Source organism: Crinia signifera, chromosome 1 (genome assembly GCF_055691185.1).
Source record: "Crinia signifera chromosome 1, ASM5569118v1, whole genome shotgun sequence".
In the NCBI taxonomy this organism is placed as follows: domain Eukaryota; kingdom Metazoa; phylum Chordata; class Amphibia; order Anura; family Myobatrachidae; genus Crinia; species Crinia signifera.
In genome coordinates, this window is record NC_139217.1 from 419,809,331 (window position 1) to 419,828,101 (window position 18,771).

Below are 18,771 nucleotides of genomic sequence, written 5' to 3' on the forward strand. Positions count from 1 at the left end.
ATTTCCCTGGCATTCTACAGTTCATTGTTCCTCTACAGAGCATAGCAGATTTGGAAGCCATGTTTGATAGGTCTACTGAAATATTAAATGTGCAGACTAAATAGACGGCACCAGCAGGTTCATTTCTAACTTTTAGTAAAAATTAAAGCATCCATAACATAAATTAAAAAAATACTCCTTTTTAATGATTTAGAACCAGTTTTTGTTTGTGGCTTTGGACTCCCCATTGATACTGGATTAAAATGAACAATAAGTGCTCTGACGTGAGTCATTTTGTGGATGGAGTGATTTTATTGCACTGTGCATGCTCCATAGCGGAGCACATGCAGTTCAGTCCACTTGTGGCTGGAAGATAATAACTGGGTGGTAATAGGGCTTGGGCTAAGTTCAGTGAGGGCTTGTAGTCCAAATTGCAGGCTAGGGGCCTAATTCAGACATGGCCACAAACCCAAAGTGTTTGGCAGCTGTGCTTGCAATGGAAGTCATAGAGAGGAATTATACACAAAGCGATTAACAGTCAGGAGCATTTGGGGTGGTTACAGGAGTGGCGGCGAAAACGCCACTTCCGTTTTTCGGGGAATGTCTCAGTATGCAACTGTGACCCTATATGCAAAACTGAAGAGCATACTGTATATGGTATTGTCAATCTGAATGTACAGCATAGACACCACACACAAACAGCCAATGAACACACTTCTCTGCTTGTGCCATGTGACTAGCCAGCAGGTGAATGCTATATAAAGCATATGGCTGCTACTAACACGGAACCTTTCACAGGATGCAAGGTAAGTGCTTGTTTTACGGAATATTAACTACGGATAAATGAGAATATTGCCACGGCCTCCACCATAAAACTATGGAAGATCAGACCATTTTTAATGTACAACAAAACTAATTTATTCTGGTTTACTTGCAAAGGCAAATTCCTTCTAAAATGGACAAAACCATGTGCACTACAGGTGGGGCAGATGTAACTGGTGCAGAGACAATTAGATTTGGGTGAGGTTTTGCTTCAGAGTGAGATCTATTTTGCAGTGTAAAAATAAAGCAGTCAGTATTTTTCCTGCACAGAAACAAAATAACTCACCCAAATCTGAATCTCTCTACACGTTACATCTGACCCCCCCCCTTGAAGTGCACATGGTTTTGTCCATGTGGGAAGGAATTTGCCTCCACGAGTGAACCAGAATAAGGGCCATTGAGTGCACATTAATAAAAAAAAAACTATAAAATACTACTATCTAAGGTCCAATCTCCAACACCCCAGGTGGGAAAATGAAAGCATTTTGTATATGAAGAGGAAGGCTGTGCCCTTTAATGAATGCAGCAAGCTCATCTCTCCATCCCTTTGTCTCTTTAGAACAGGCCGCAATCCACTTCTCCCTTTATCTAGTGCAAACTTTTTTGAGGACACCTGCAGCTTCTGTGTAATTGGGGCCTCTGTATGCTTATGGCTTGTGTTTGCAAATAAAATACACAGTTTACGCATCAACCTACTGACTGTTATTTTTATTATTATTAATATATTATCCTTTCACTGCATTATCTTTAAAAACAGGAGCCACGCTTTATACCGACAACCATTCAGGAGGCAACAATAAATACAATTACATATTCTTGTCTATTCCGAATTCAGCACAACTCTCATACATCTTTTCAAGTGCAGAAAATTGATGTTGCTACAAGCTATCAAGAAATACCCATAGAGACTAGAAAAAGTATTTGAGGGTTTTGTTAAGCAGCTGTGTGCTGGTAATTGATTTTCTGCGATTTTAACCAGATGCACACAAAGGAGATATTGGCCGTATGGAGAGCACTGAGACCATAGCGGTACGCTGTTTCACTCACTTCTACTTACATTACGGTTCATTTCAAGTACTAGCAATTCAGGCAGTAGTGAAATTAGTGAGGGTATAACAGGCGCTTGACTCTTTAAATTAAATTACGTTTCTATTTTTTTTCAATCACTATTTAGATATTTTGCTACATTTTCTGATGAATTATAGTAGAAACTCTAAAGGTTAGCAGTTTTTTTGCAAACTACTTTAACCCTTTGGGGTGTATTCAATGCTGCCTGCTCGCTGTCACAGCTCGTATGGTCAGTATTCAACTCACCCCCTGCACACGCCGTTTCCCCCTCGCTAGGTTTTTGGAGCGAGGGGGAAACGGCGTGGGCAGCCACTAAAACATCAAGGCTCGTGGCTAAATGCATTAGCTGCGAGCCTCGCTGTTTGAGGGAATCCTCGCTATCCTCTAACAGAGCGGATACCCTCGAAACGTTGAATAGGGCGAGTGGCCAGCATGGGGGTTTAACAGCGAGGATCGCTTGTTTTCGGCGATCTCCGCCATGTAACCCCCTCGCCGGCTGCATTGAATACACCCCTTTGAGTGCTAGTGTCAATGTGAGTGATCCTCCAAATATCCGCTAAAAATGCGAGCATCACTCACAGCGACTGTACTTTTAGTATAAATTAATACAAACACAGCCAAGTCAATTCATTGAAGTTTAGTTAAATATTGCACCCAAAAAAAGAACAAATGCTGTGAGCGACGCTGGCCTTTTTAGCGGATATTTTGAGGATCGCTCGCAGCAACGTTGATGCTCAAAGGGTTATGCAGCAAATGCGAAACAAACAAAACACAGCTGTAACGCTATGTACACACCTGACGGATGGATTGGCCAATCTACTGTCTACAAATAAGATATAAAAGAACTGGATGTCTTAAAAACAGGTTAGTCTTACTTTTTGGGTTATGGTTTCCCATGGTCCATGTAAAAGCCGAGGTTTAAAGCAGTCGTGAACCCTATCCCATATTTCTTCCAGCATCAGGGGTCTTCCATCTATGTATCAAACAAGAAACACAATCAATTGGTCAAAGTCCTCATCACGGAAATCGGTGTCACTATATAATGTCGGTATCATTATTATACTGTTGGAGATATAAATGTAAATAAAAATGAGTTCTGTATTTAGATTTGCATCCAATCCCCAAGATATATCATTTTGGTAAGCAAATATGCCAAATTCCACAAGATCCGATTTCCAAAATACATCTGGATGGGCTATAATGGTCAAATATGATCTTTCTTTTGTTCAATAAAAAAATTTAGACCTATGCATTTCTTACCTAAAAAAAAACAGATGCCATAGTTGTTTAGGTTGTATCACATGTCACTCGATAATAGTAGGTGATAAGTTTAATCATCCCCACACTGGAAAAAATTATACTAATTATTAGCCAATTTGGTACTCTTTACTTATCACGGCGCCCATCGCAGGCATTGAATGCACTAAAAAATCGGGTGCGACGCGACCGACGCGATGGCCGCGATTTCCCATAGGGAACAATGTTAAATGTCTCAATTGACCCGATTTTCCTGTTCAATGCCTCAATTGACCCGATTTTTCCATAGGAAACAATGTTAAATGGCCCACAGAGGCCAAATAGGCACCCTGAAGTGTGAAATGGCCCCCACAATTGTTAACGCCACCCCACGATCAACGTGAACCCGAAGTGTGGCAAGCGCAGCGAGCCCGCGAGGGGCGGCGGTACGCATCCTACGACCTTTTCATACCCCCACTATCCACGTCGGCGTGGAGTTGAGAACAGAATAGTGTGGCAAGCGAGCCACCGAGCCCGAAGCGTGGCGAGTGCAGCGAGCCCCGCGAGGGGACGCGGATACCTGTGAATCCCGCGAAGGGACGCGTTTACCTGTGAAGGTATCCGGCTGCGCTCGCCACGCTTCGGGCTCGCCACACTATTCTATTCTCAACTCCACGCCGACGTGGATAGTGGGGGTATGAAAAGGTCGTAGGACGCGTACCGCCGCCCCTCGCCACGCTTCGGGTTGACGTTGATCGTGGGGTGGCGTTAACAATTGTGGGGGCCATTTCACACTTCAGGGTGGCTATTTGGCCTCTGTGGGCCATTTAACATTGTTTCCTATGGAAAAATCGGGTCAACTGAGGCATTGAACATGAAAATCGGGTCAATTGAGACATTTAACATTGTTCCCTATGGGAAATCGCGGGCATCGCGTCGGACGCGTCGCACCCGATTTTTAGTGCATTCAATGGCCGCAATGCCCGCGATTTTTTTACCTGCGATGCCCACGATCAAAATCGTGGGCACCGTGCTAGGTAAAGAGTACCGCCAATTTAAAGAACGAATGGCGCTCCATCGCTTCACTATTCAAAATGCTTTACAAACAGGGGAGAGTGAACTACTAGTAGCTCTCCATTTTGTACAAGAAAAACACAATCGGAGAAGCTTTAGAAGTAAAATAATATATCATAAACCATTATACAACAGGGGAGGTGACAGAGGAAGAAAACTCCTCCAGCTAGAAAATAGATGGATTTTTGTATTAAATACAATAGCACCAAGAGGACTTAATGAGTCCCTGGGATTTCAAAGCTTTTTGTATACAGTATATTGTATTATCTTTTAGAGAGAAAGTATTTTGTGTTCTAAAATATAATTAATTACTGCTAGCAAGCCGTCCATATATAGGTAACATATAGGCCACACTTCTTTTAAATTATTTGTATATGTAACAATTACGTTACTTTTTAATATGTAACACATAACTATACAGTTTAAAATGTTTTTGTGTTACAGCTTTTTAAACAGTTTATTAAAGTACATCTTGTTGTCATAACGACAGGGAACCGGACTGGTAAAGCCCCTGTTTTTATACTAAAAATGTTGTAGCACTTTGTATGTTTTGATTCAGCCAGATGACAGGGTAATACCCGAAACGTTGCATAATACACGCTATCTTTATAGCATTTTTTCGGAGACTTCAAGTGCCGCCATATTCTGTCGGCATATATAACATTTATTTATACTTATTTTGATTTAGATTTATTTTAATTTTTTTTTTTTTATTCATGTCTATCTTTGTATTTTTTTAATTTTTCACATGAGCACGGTTTAGGGAATACAAACTCTGTAAAGGGGAAAACCCCTTATATCACACTTATAGGACCCAGTGTTCCATGGGCGTTTCCATGAAAAAGCGGGGTGTTCCCATGGTGATCATCCGGTGACACGGGTACAGGGGCGGACATTTGACATCAGTGGATGACCATAGAGGTGTCTCTGATCTGCAAGCACAGGAGAAATCATTCGATGGTCGCGACCATTGAATGATTTCTCCCCGGCAGTGTAGGGATGATTATGCAAATAATTTATTCGCAGCCGTGTGGGGATTCACAGGGGATCGCGGGGTGCGGCACTGCGGGCGGCTTCTGGTGGACTTATATTGTTATTTTATGAGGATAGAATGCCTTCAGTAAACCTCATGCAAATACTGTAGACTATTTATACATATGAGAAACAATAGGTTTGAATGCATCCTTCTTTTTTTGATGATTTGCAAAGCATTTTAGGCTATGGGCATACTAAACAAATACAGCTGTGTTCTCTTACATCTATGATCATCAAGTACCACTTTACTATCCAGCAGTTTAGCATCCAATACAGCTTGGGGACATACAGTAGCGTTTAATGCAATCCAAGCATGAGCGGGGGTGCCTACAGTAATAGATTTGACAATATGAAGAGAGTTCACCATAGTAGCCAAACATGATTGCACCTGAATTGGGCTCTTTGTGAAATGCTTTGTCTCAGGAGTGCCGCTACATGCTACATGATATATTATATATATATATATATATATATATATATATATATATATATATATATATATATATATATATATATATATATATATATATATATATATCTCAAAGAAAAACGATGGGCAAATAGAATGAATAATGTCCCTTTTAGGGAGATACCGTCCCAATCTGTGTATGCACAGTCCAATGGATTGTGTCCAGTTTATTGGAAATAGCACTCAGTTCCCTCTGAAATATGATCCGGCTGCACTGTTTTCCACCTCAAAAAGGTGTTCCTGAGTCCAAGCAGGTAGAGAATTGACTCCAACTGTGTTCAAACTAGTTTGAAGCAGGAGGGAGGATAAATGAGGCAACTGATCGTCGCTAGGCCAGCCCTCTGACTAAGTCGATGACGAAATGCGTTGGGGCGTGGCCTAGCGACGTCACCACAAGGAAGGAGCGTGGAGTGTATATCGGCACCATATCTCTGGTGCCCTGCACCCCATTCATGCTGTTTGTACTGCGGTTGTCGATACCGCTTATTTTGGTACGTTACCCTATCCCTGTCTTATTGTTTATACACCCAAATAAATGTGTTAAAAACTTTTAATGTACTATGGAGCGCCTGTTTAAAATACTCTTCTAGATATATATAGATATATATATATATATATATATCCAAAACAAATTATTATTATTAATAATAATAATGAATGTACAGTGTAGTGATCATAAAATGAAATGACCTGGATTTAAACCCAGGGTGCTGGCAAAGTGAAGCTTCTCCCTAACCACTATGCCACATCCCGCAGCCCTAAGTTACACCTGCACTGCATATCACTTTAAGCAAGGAAGGTCTATTCTAGAACAGTACGGAGGACTCTTAATCACTCTCAGATCAAGCAGATTGGGGACATAGCGTAACTGTTAAGTCAAAGCATGGACAGAGTTGACTACAGTAGCTTGTGACATTATGGAGAGAGTTCAGCAAAGTAGCCAAATATAATTGCACCTGAACTTAGCTTGCTGTGTGAAATGCTGTGCGAGCGTCTCTTCCACACAAAAAATTAGATCTCTTTACTACTTTCAACAAAGAGGAATTCAAAAAGGATTACTATATAGTGTGCTGATGATCAAATCATGACCACTTAATTTACAAACTTCACTAATGCACAGTGCAATTTACATGGCGTATGGATGCTAGATGTAGATGGACACATCTGTAGTTGTCAGTGTAATGACAAAGATCGTGTTTAAAGTATATTTATAGTAGTATTTTGGGGCCATCATTCTCTAAGGTGCAAGAATGCATTAAAAAACTTATGGGTTCCCCATAGCTCTTGTGCCACCTTCTCTCTTTGCACTATCCCCCCAAGTCTCTCAATCCCTTCTTCTTTCCCTCTCTGTACCCACTGGGAGAACTGGCGACTGCTGTATGGGGAAGGGTGTAACTTGTGCTGGGGCCTCCACTTGCCTTTTTAAAAACATAAAGTGTCGTTTGATGGTGATGCAGCTTGTCCATTGCAGATACTGAGAGGCCAATATTGCTTGTGTGGACAAGATCATATATATTCATCATTAGTTATGGGCACTCTGCAAAGAAGGGGTGGTGGGTGAGACACGTGCTTCCATCTGAATTTTACTGAGCATGTATGACAGGGGTTTATTCAGACCTGATTGCTGGGCAGCTAATTTGCAGAGCCATGCGATCAGGTAATCGCCACCCAGTCAGAGTGAATTCCTGACCTGTGCAAGGCTTGCAAAAATTACACGGATTAGCAGCTAATCCATACGCAAGATGCTCACCATCTATGGCCCTTATTCAGATCTGATCGCAGTACAAATTTGTTCTCAAAATGGGCAAAACCATGTGCACTGCAGGTGGGGCAGATGTAACATGTGCAGAGAGAGTTAAATTTGGGTGGGATGTGTTGAAGCTGAAATCTAAATAGCAGTGTAAAACTACTGTAATGCAGCCAGTATTTACCCTGCACAGAAACAAAATAACTAACACAAATGTAACTCTCCCTATACATGTTACATCTGCCCCACCTGCAGTGCACATGGTTTTGCCCATTTTGAGAACAAATTTGTGCTGCGATCAGATCTAAATAAGGGCCTATGTCTGTGTGTAGCCCAGGACTTACTTGGACAATACAATAGAAACAGGCTGATCAAGGCCAGAGCTGATATCACACAACTCCACATCAAACACCGAGGCACACCTGCCTTTTCCCTGACGCTCCCAGGGAGCTGGATTTGATTGCAGTATGGCCTCACACATACGTACTACGAGCCATATGCATGAGCAATCGTTCAATTATTGCCTGGGCTGCAAATTCGCAGCCGTGCTATCAGGACTGAATAACCCGCATATTTTGGTACAATTCTATAAGATTTTTTGCAGAAACATAAACATGGACACATGGATAAGAAAAATTAAGAAATTACACCATCATAATAGTCCAAATGCTTAGTTCGGACATACAGTATGAACTTAATTTTAGCACCATAAACTTCTGTCATCGGCGTGACAGGACGCTTAAAAGACTTCTCTCTGCTGTTGATGGATTCTGCTCCTCCCATTATACCCATAATGGATCTTTAGGTTGGGCACGATGTGCCCCAAGGGTCTCAATGAGCATTTGGGTGTGGTGAACTTTTTATAGTAAAGGGGAGGTTGGGTCAGAGAGGGGTGACAATGTATCTGATAGGGTCCCTATGACATCATATGGATGGGTTCCACGCATTTCTTTTGGGGTTAATCCAGCAAGATAAATGCAAAGTCGACACAGTGTCAACAGCGATGCAGGACATGCAGGACCCGGTAGCATTCAGGGTGGCATGGATACAACAACAGAGCTAAGGTTTCAATAGACAAACTAAAAGTAACCTCCAGAAGCACCCGCCACTGATTTTTAATCAGTTTTTTAAGAAAACCATTTCGGCTACAGCAGCCGTCTTAACAGATTTGACCTCCTGACAGGAGACAAGTCTGAGCACTGATCCACTGCACTACACTCCGTTTTTAACCATTTTAAGGTGAAATCGCACAAATGGAGTTCACTTTGTATTGTAATACTTTTATTGTGTTGTTTTGAATTTATTATTCACGTTTTGTATTTGCCCCATACAGACTGTGAGCCCGCAGCGTCACCAAGGCAACTGGTGGACACCTCAGGACGGTCTTCCGGAGGAAGGAGGGGTCAGTGACCCAGGAAGCAGTCCGGGGAGCGGAACCAGCTGCCGGAGTGGACGCCCGAGAGAGAGGGATGAGGGGTAAGTTCTCTTATAAATTATTTGCACTTGTTTCACAATTTTCATCCTGACGAAGGGGACAAGAGCCCCGAAACGTAGATGTCGTTCAATAAACACGCTTGATTACACCTAACAAGCCTCCGAGTGCCGCCTGACTTCTGCTGCTATCGATAGGATACCCATTCCTACTGGAAGGCACCGGAGCACGCAAGTCCGTGGGGACCGCAGAGTGCCAGGACGCATATCGTTTCTCTCTCTCATATATATATATATATATATATATATATATATATATTTATTTTAATTAATAACATTTATTGTGGAAAAGTAGAAAAAGGCTATTTAATCCAAAAAGCATTAAGCGTGCCCTGCCCGAGAGCTGAATCTGAATTACATTACTTGACTTCAAAACTTATCACAAGAAGGATTATGCTGGCCACACATCAGACCAACTTTCCTCCAACCCTCCAACTAGTTACTTGGATAGAATAAGAATATGGTACTGGATGGGAGCAAATGTAATATTTACTTCAGAAATTTGCTCCCAAAATCTAGAAAAGGACAAAAACTGTCACTCAGACACGGTACTGTAGTTGAACTTGTTTGATATAAACATTTTTGACTGAATGCTTTTATCCATTTTCCTGGGTTTATGAGCACATTTCTGATTGTCCTTTGCTCCCATCAAGTACCATATTTTTATTCCATCCAAGCAACTAGTTGGATGGTTGGAGGAAAGTTGGTCTGATGTGTGGCCAGCATTACTCACCCATACTGGTATTTATATGTACCCCAAAAATCTGTTGCCTTTCCAAGAGCCATTACTGGTCCAATTTGTCAAAAACTTCATTATGCTAATAGTTTGTTACTTGGGAATCTTGATAAATTAATTTGCAATGTTGTGACCCTCTGGTCCTGATCCCCATAGTTTTCCATGGCTCATGTTCTCTGTCTGCCCGCCATACTATAATTTTTGTTTCAATATTGTTCAGAAATCCTCACCACAATAGGGAAGCTAACTCCTCATCATAGGTGCCGATTTATGTTTTTGCTGGTGGGTGCTCAAGCCAAAATATAGGGGAGTGGCTTCAATGGGAAGGGGAATAATACCAATATGCAGCACAGTTGTCTCCAATATTCAAATTATTTTTACACATAACTTGTGGCCCTGCAGCTGTTTCCCTATGATAACCGTACGTACCCCCATTCACAGGAATGCCAGGAAGATGCTTCTGTCAGCTCTGTTAATGGCGCTGGGCAGCATATTTTATGTGGCAGCCGCTGGGCCACTAAATAGCGGACGGAATACACTCTTCCCGGCATACTGTTTGACAGGCGGCAGGGCTGGCAATGCGGGTGCTTCAGCTGCAAATTAGCAAGTTAATATGGCGGCCCAGCAGCGCGACTCGGGCCTGTGGGTGCTCGGGCCCTTGAGCACCCACAGAATTGGCACCTATGCCTCTCATACTGCCCACCATATGACAAAATGTTTAAACCAAACCAACTCTACCTTAGCTCTCACAACTCTATACATTTTCTCCAATCAGTTCCAAGTTTTTTAGGTGACTTATACCATGTGGTCTGTGGCCGCCCTGGTACTGTATCTCCTCTCCCTGGATTGATGTTTGTAGGCTAATTGCTTGTGGTACATAACATACCTGTTGACCCAGAGCTAGAACTATTCCATATTAACCCAGCCTTTTACTGAAACGTACTTGGTATGATTCAAATAAAACCACAAAGTAAAAATAATTGTACATTCAGTATTATATGAACATGTGGGGAAATCCCCAAGTAGCAATACTTATAATAATCAAGGTGGAGATCATTGAAGGTTATTCTGACATTTATTTAAAAAGCTATATTCCAGCATGTAAAATTAATAATTTGTTATTGGAAATAGTTCACGCAATAGTTAAAGCAAGCAGGAATAAGCAGCTGTTAGTTGTTAGTCCAGCAGAAATAATTCCAACTTTAAGCAGATACAGTATGAAGCATATACGTATAGGTACATATACACTGAGTGGCCAAATTATTATGACCACCCCCTCAATACAATGTTGGACCACCTTTTGCCCTTAATACTGCATGGATTCTTCTTGGCATGGACTCTATGAGATGTTGGTAGGTGGTATGAGGAATTTGAGACCATATCCGATTAACTCCACTTTCCAATTCCTTAAGATTTGATGGTACTGGATCCAGCTGCCTGATGACCCGTTCGATCTCATACCACAGATTCTCAATTGGATTGAGATCTGGTGATTGTGCAGGCCAACTAAGCAAGCTTAAGTCTCTGTCATGCTCTTCGAACCATCTGCAGACAATGCCAGATTTATGACAGGGAGCATTGTCCTGCTGGAAGTATCCATCCCAGGCAGGGTACACCATCAACATAACAGGATGTACTTGATAACACTCAAATACCCTCGGCCATTCAGACGTTGTTCCACAGGAGTCAAAGGACCCATACAATGCCAAGAAAATATCCTCCAAACCATAATATTGCCTCCAACAGCTTGAAGTGTTGTGGCAATGCAGTTGGGGTCCATGCTTTCCTGCTGTTTTCTCCACATTCGCACCCTGCCATCTGCATGGTGTATTTGAAAATGCGATTAATCGGACCACATTACCCTTTTCCAGTCATCTACTGTCCAATCCTTGTGCTCCTTTGTGAACTGGAGAGGTCTGCTCTTGTTCAAGGCAGACAGTAGAGGCTTCCGAACAGGTCATCGGCTTCCATAGCCTATACAGTGTAATGTGCGGTGAACAGTTCGTTCAGAGACCTTCGCAGTTGCTCCTTGATTAAGATTCCCTGCAATTTGACGTACTCTTGCTCTTCTGTTGGACTGGACAACTGGCAAGTCTCCTTTCAAATTGAGCATTCATGAGTAGCCTGTGACGACCACAAGCCTGACGTTGAGACCCAGTTTTCTGCTTGGTAGTCCACTCTCCGTAAACATTAATAACTGCTGCTGATACTGATACAATCATCCTGCATTCAAACTCAGTTAAATCACGTTTTTGCCCATTTTTTAGCAAGCAACACAGTGCAATTGATGCTTCACTTGTTCTGCATTCCATTTTTATAGCTATCTCTCCCTCTAGCGGCAACAACGTGAAGTTATGGCTGATCTGCATATAAGTGTCAAGTGGTCATAATAATTTGGCCACTCAGTGTATTTCCCAATCCTTGTAGTGGGCTCTCCAATCATAGCCAAAGGGCTATATTGTAGTAAGTAATCAGCAGCTATTAGTTGTTAGTCCAGCCAAACAATTTGCAGCTTTTGACAGGTATGCAGCATGGGGTATATGTTTTATAATTACCGCTCCTTATGGTGTGCTCTGTGATCAGAGCCAAACAGGGATTAGTGAGTGATAAGTACAGGTGGCCATCTGTTAACTGGAGATGATGGTAGGTTCCTGGCTCCCGGTTTTTCCCGGTTAGCACTCCAGACTGGTCATATCAGGGTCCGCCCATTTGAAAATCGTCTTCAACAAAAGAGCAAATGGTACCATTTGCATGGCAGTGGCCTTGTAACACTACTCTCCACCTTGTACACTTGTCTGTTTATAACGAGCATAATAGTATCATTGGGGGAACTGGTTAATTATATTAAGTTATAGAAGAGTTATAACTTGTTGTATCATCACCTGCTTGTTCCTGGCGTACTCAGGAAACACTGCACATGCTCCAAAGACTCAGTGCAAGAAATGAAGAAAGGCGCATGTGCAGTACATCACATCACCAAGGAGTGCACAGAAGTTATGGGAGGATGCGTATTCCCGTTGGGTGGGGATAAATTACTCCCATAACGATTGCTTCTGCATTAGCACATGCAGGCCCGCTTCACCACTTTATCGGGGCATTTAAGGAACAAAAAATAGAATAATGATACATCTTCCCCATAGTTACCCCAAGTTGCCACATGATTGACATACTGTAAACTATTAGGGGTAAGGGCTGCACTGCAGGGATGCGGTCATTTGGTCTACAGCATTATGGTAGACAGTCATTAGGTCGACACAAGAAAAGGTCGACATGGTTCTAGGTCGACAGGTCATTAGTTTGACAGGTCATTAGTTCAACAGTGTCTAGGTCGACAGTAAAAAGGTCAACATGGGGTTTTTCACTTTTTTTTGAGCCGACAGGTGGTATTTCATGCCCTACCATCCACTAGGGCGTGGTGTGAGAATAAAAAAGTGTGCCGAGCGTAGCGAGGCACCGTGCCCGACGCATTGCGAGTGCAGCGAGGGGATGCGGTGCACTTTAAACTGTGTCCATGTTGACTTAAAAAAATAGTGAAAAACCCCATGTCGACCTTTTCACTGTCTACCTAGACATTGTAGAACTAATGACCTATCAAACTAATGACCTTAAGACATTTTCCCATGTCGACCGAATGACTGTTGACCATCATGCTGTAGACCAAATGATCCCAACCCGCACTGCCAGCCTTTACAGAAAAGTAAGCCTGGCCTTGCAAGCAGGCAAGAAGCAGCCATTGCGAGAAAGCTTAGGTACAGATGGAGCCGGCCTTGTCCTTGCTGTGGATGGCGTTTCTGCCACCATCCACGCCGGCGGCCGGCTCCCGCCAGGGGGTGTGCGCACACGAGACGCCCGCGCGCCCCGTGGCAATGGAGCTCGGCGGAGGTCACTGATGCCTCCCCCGTCATCTCCACCGGTCCCCCTCGCCGCACCCCCCCCCCCCCTCGAAGCAGAGACGGGCTGGGAGACGCTGCCCAGCCGCCGCAATTCTGGGACGCGCGCGCGTCCCAGTCTCTATCGCCGGCGCCACCAGTGCAAGGGATCTGGCGAGCACCGGGTATAGAAGAGGCCAGCTCCATCTGTATAGAGATGGCTGTGGTAGCAATCCGGTGCTGAGTCTTCTGACAGAGCACTTGGATCTGTGATGCTGGTAGAGGCGTCTTTATCCTTCTGACACCTCTGGCAGGCATTAGCATATTTTGGCACAGCAGCTGTGTACGAAGCAGAGTACAAAAAGTGAATAAGTGGAGAGTGATAAACAACCAGCACCTACCTGTCATTTTCCAAACCCAAAATTTGTATTGTTGTTTTGTCACTCCCCACTTTATCACTTTTCGAAGCTTGACACATCTGGCCCATTGTCTGAAGGGTGCAAGAGGTATCCAGATGTATTTAAGCAGACATGTCCCAACTGTGGCCCTCCAGCTGTTGTGAAACTACACATCCCAGCATGCCTTGCTATAGTTTTAGCATTCCCGAATAGCAAAACTGTGGCAAGGCATGATGGGACTTGCAGTTTCACAACAGCTGGAGAGCCATAGCTTGGACATGCCAGTATTAAAGTGTCTCTAACTCCTCAGTGTCACACAAGGTCAGCACATTAAGCTATGTGAGTCTGGGCGATTCAGCATTAGTTCAGTAACTAAATGTGACATATAATATATTGCCTCCAATGATATCCGACTAAGCATCAAAAAACTTGAGTTGCTTTAAATTAAAATCTATTTTCAGCATGAATGGACACAAACCCTCTGAATAAAATGACAAAAGACATTGTTTCCTCGCTGCTGACACTTCTACGTACATATGTTTATGTATGCTTGCAAACATTTATTTTCTGCATTGACGGGATTACACATTTGCTAAACCTTAGCAGATACATATTTCATGAAATGATTGTTTTGCTTTAAACCCAATTAGACATGCACCTGCGATATCACGGAGCTGGAAAGAGGTAGCTGGAACTGTTCCGTTTCACTGAATCTAACTTGCTACATTTTTGGCCTCCAGATGTCTATAATTAAATATATGTGTAAACATTAATGTTCTGAATCTTCCACTGGGAGTCTCACTTGCCACACTGGCAAGGTGTGAGCTGGAAATAACCAAACTTGCTCAGTTGTAGGAAAGATCATTTGTGTGCTGCAAACATACATGGGGGAACAATTGCTAAAGTGTACAGTAAGTGGAGCTGTTGGCACATCCTAAAGAGACCCAGGCGCGTACTCTGTGCATCTACGCTAGCCAGGCGGAGACACTAGCAGTCATGTTTCAACACCTCCGACTCCCAGATGCTGACAAGCTAAACAAGTTGTTTTGTCTCTTGGAGCTTTTCTGCTGTGATTAACTGCTTACAGTGAATACTAATTATATGAAGGACTCCCAGGTTCATAGACTGTGCACTGTAGAGATTTTTGTGCCTTTTAATTCGTTTTTCAAATAATTTATTTCTTTGTCTTAAGAAATGTCTAGCATATTGCACCATGTCAATGATTTGTGAGAACGCAAAACCGGTTCATTTTATTTTTATGGCTTTGAGCTGGTGAAATGTGTCATTTTATTTCTTTTTTGGGGGGGAATACAAATGTTTTATCAAGCGCGATCTCGAAGTCACGGGACGATATTAAAATAGTGATTTTCATCAAGGCTATTGCACCACTAAGGTCAGGTTTAGGTGCACAAACCCAACCAAACAAATGGGCACGACAGGAAAAGTCCCGTTTGGGCACCACACGGATGACTTTTCTCATCTTTTAACTTGCTACCCTGGGGCAGGGGGTAGCGAGCTGAAAAGATGTATGCGCGCCCGTCAGCAGGATCATTTAAACACAGCTGTCGCGCACGCACGGCTGCCGGCACAGGCGCCAAACATTTGAATTCTCGGTACTTGTTTCCTAGCACGGCCACAATCTTATGGATCGTGTACCTTTAAGTTAAGGTACACGATCCACACGATGGACCCGATTTCCTTTGAAATCAGGTCCATTTTGCCGGCTAGGACACAATATCGGGGGCATCGCGTCGGTCGGGACCATTAACATTGGTCCCGAAGCGACCGACGCGATGCCCCCGATTTTTCCATAGGCTTCAATGTTAAAAAATATTTTAACATTGAAATCGTGTCGGGAAAGGTAAAATATCGGGGGCATCGCGTCGGTCGGGACCATTAACATTGGTCCCGACGCGATGCCCCCGATTTTTCCATAGGCTTCAATGTTAAAATATTTTTTAACATTGAAATCGTGAGAAAATGTGAAAAATGTGAAATGGGCCAATATGACCCATTTCACATTATAGATGTCCCCGTCGTCACCCCACGATAGACGCCAACCCGAAGTGTGGCGAGCGCAGCGAGCCCGCGAGGGGCGGCGGTGCGCGTCCTCCGACCTTTTCATTCCCCTACTATCCACGTCGGCGTGGAGTTGAGAATAGAATAGTGTGGCGAGCGCAGCGAGCCACCGAGCCCGAAGCGTGGCGAGCGCAGCGAGGGGACGCGTATAACTTCACAGGTATACGCGTCCGCTCGCCACGCTTCGGGCTCGGTGGCTCGCTGCGCTCGCCACACTATTCTATTCTCAACTCCACGCCGACGTGGATAGTAGGGGAATGAAAAAGTCGGAGGACGCGCACCGCCGCCGCTCGCCACGCTTCGGGTTGGCGTCTATCGTGGGGTGGGGTTTACGCCGTTAAATTTGGGGGGGTTGGGAATATTTTACATTGAATCCAATGTAAAATCGGGTCCCAGGGACCCGATTTACATTTCATTCAATCAAAAAATCGGGTCGAAAATCGGTCGGTCGCGTCGATCGCATCGCATGCGACCAAATCGCATGCGATGCGATCGACGCAATTTCTCCGACACGACCACCCCGATGTAAATCGGTGTGGCCGTGCTAGGAAACAAGTACCGAATTCTCACCCCTTAGAATCTATAAGCTTAGTGACCACAAAGAAAAAAATAATAAAATAGTCCAATACATTAGACACCTGCACTCTTCATACACATATCTTAAACATGGAAGGTGCCGCATGTTGGTAGGGATTACTAGAGAAGAGGACAGAAATTCTGCATAATATTCTAAAGTTTTTTAATGTGATATGCATATTTTTGCATGAATAGGATTATTACATGCCAGTATAGATGCATACGGTAATTACATGTTTTGTGGTTGCTGCCAATTTTATGGTTCATACATGACCTCCATAAAGGTTGCAAGGGCACCTCTTTCATTTTTGGAATAACTGCTTGTTAAAACCAGCTAAGAGCATGTGATTACCTACTTTCTAAAACTGGGTACACAATACAATGAAGAACCCCATCTGGTGCTGTCCATAAATCCCTACTTTAAAAAAAAATGCATGAGATGAAGGTAAATCATATCGTAGCATTTTATGGGATTAAAGGCCCCCATACACTAGGGCGACTTGTCCTTAGGACAAGTCGCCCCCGACTTCCCCCTGAGCTTCCCCGGCTGCTCCCCGGGGGAGCTTGATTAGATTGGCACTTGATGTGCCATTTTTTACATGTGATAAATCGTCTCGATTTATCACATGTAAAAAACCCGGGGAGCAGGGGGGGGCTACAGAGGTGGGAGCAGGGGGGCTGGGGACGCTGTGGGGGACACGTCTGTGTCCCCCGCTGCTGGGGACGCTGCAGGGGACAGCGTCTGTGCGGCGAGGCGGTAGAGGGAGCAGGGGGGGCTGGGGACGCTGCGGGGGACACGTCTGTGTCCCCCGCTGCGGGGGACAGCGTCTGTGCGGCGAGGCGGTAGAGGGAGCAGGGGGGGCTGGGGACGCTGCGGGGGACACAGGCGGCATAGAGCCGGGCAGGGGGAGCCGGCGGGAGCCGGCGGGAGCTGTCAGTGCTAGAAAAAAAAAAGTCTATACAATGAATGGGCCAGCCTGTGATTGGCTGAGCGCTCTCTCAGCCAATTGCTGACTGGCTGAGAGAGCGCTCAGCCAATCACAGGCCGCCCATGCATTGTATGGGCTTTTTTTTTTTTATTCAATACTGACAGCTCCCGCCGGCTCCCCCTGCCCGGCTCTATGCCGCCTGTGTCCCCCGCAGCGTCCCCCAGCCCCCCCTGCTCCCTCTACCGCCTCACTAGGTCCCAAGTCGGGTGGTCGGACGTGCAGCAGGTCCGACCACCCGACGCAGATCCGATGCGCACGGGACCACGCATCGGATCTGAGGGGACATCAAAACTAGCCGATTTTGGTCCGATTTCGGCCAGATCCGACTGATCTGGCTGAAATCTGACCAAAATCGGCTAGTGTATGGGGGCCTTAAGACTCTATCGGACAATTGGCGAGTCAATGATCGAGACAGACGACTATCACAAGCAGAGATGAGGATGATTTATTTACAAAAAACTATAGAACCAAGTGGCCTGAACGTAGGATTTGAGGTCAAATGTCTTCTATGAGTTCGCATTGGCATTTGAGTTAATCCAATATTAGTGCCACCATTTTAATTTTTAGATAAAATAATTTTGTGTACCTGCACGGTATCATTAGTTTTTTATCCCATGGAGTGTTTCAGCCATCATTATATGGTAGATGTACAGCGAATGGTTATTTAAGCACTGAGCACTTTATGTTTATATTATGAACTAGGCGTGAGGGGCTCCGCCCCCGTAACGTGTGAAGGCCTTTATTGCATGAAAGATGGTGTGTGCAGGAGAGGCGGGTGGGGAAATACCGAGGGTGCAGGAGGGGCGGGTGTGTTGTTTTGAGGTGGATGTGGGTGTGCTGTGGGTGGAGTATTGGTTAGGTGTGGTGGTAGCGTGGGTGAGGGTTGGGTGCGAGGGTGCTGTGATCCCGTCTCACACAACACATATAGTGTATATGAACACCCTCAAAACACACATACTGTATACACACATCTCCCACATGCACATATACTGTATATGAACACCCCCCACACACCCATACTGTATATGAACCCACATACACAAACAGACTGAATATGAACCCCACCACACACACACACACATATATATACTGTATATGAAAACCCCCTCCCCACACACACACACACACATTGCATATGCACATATCTCTCCTCCCTCCCCCTGAAAAATACTACTTGCACACATCTCATGTTATTCATTGCTG

The 18,771-nt window shown here is 44.2% G+C and overlaps 1 protein-coding gene across 2 annotated transcripts in view; it reads right to left on the minus strand.

Moving 5' to 3' along the window:
- The window catches only part of ATG10 (autophagy related 10), a 138,094-nt gene that overhangs the window by 28,898 nt on the left and 90,425 nt on the right, over window positions 1-18,771 (minus strand). For both annotated transcript variants that reach the window (XM_083151848.1, XM_083151846.1), the window contains one exon: window positions 2,745-2,842. In XM_083151848.1, coding sequence (XP_083007974.1) covers window positions 2,745-2,842 — 98 coding nt within the window. The remainder of the gene's footprint in view (window positions 1-2,744; window positions 2,843-18,771) is intronic.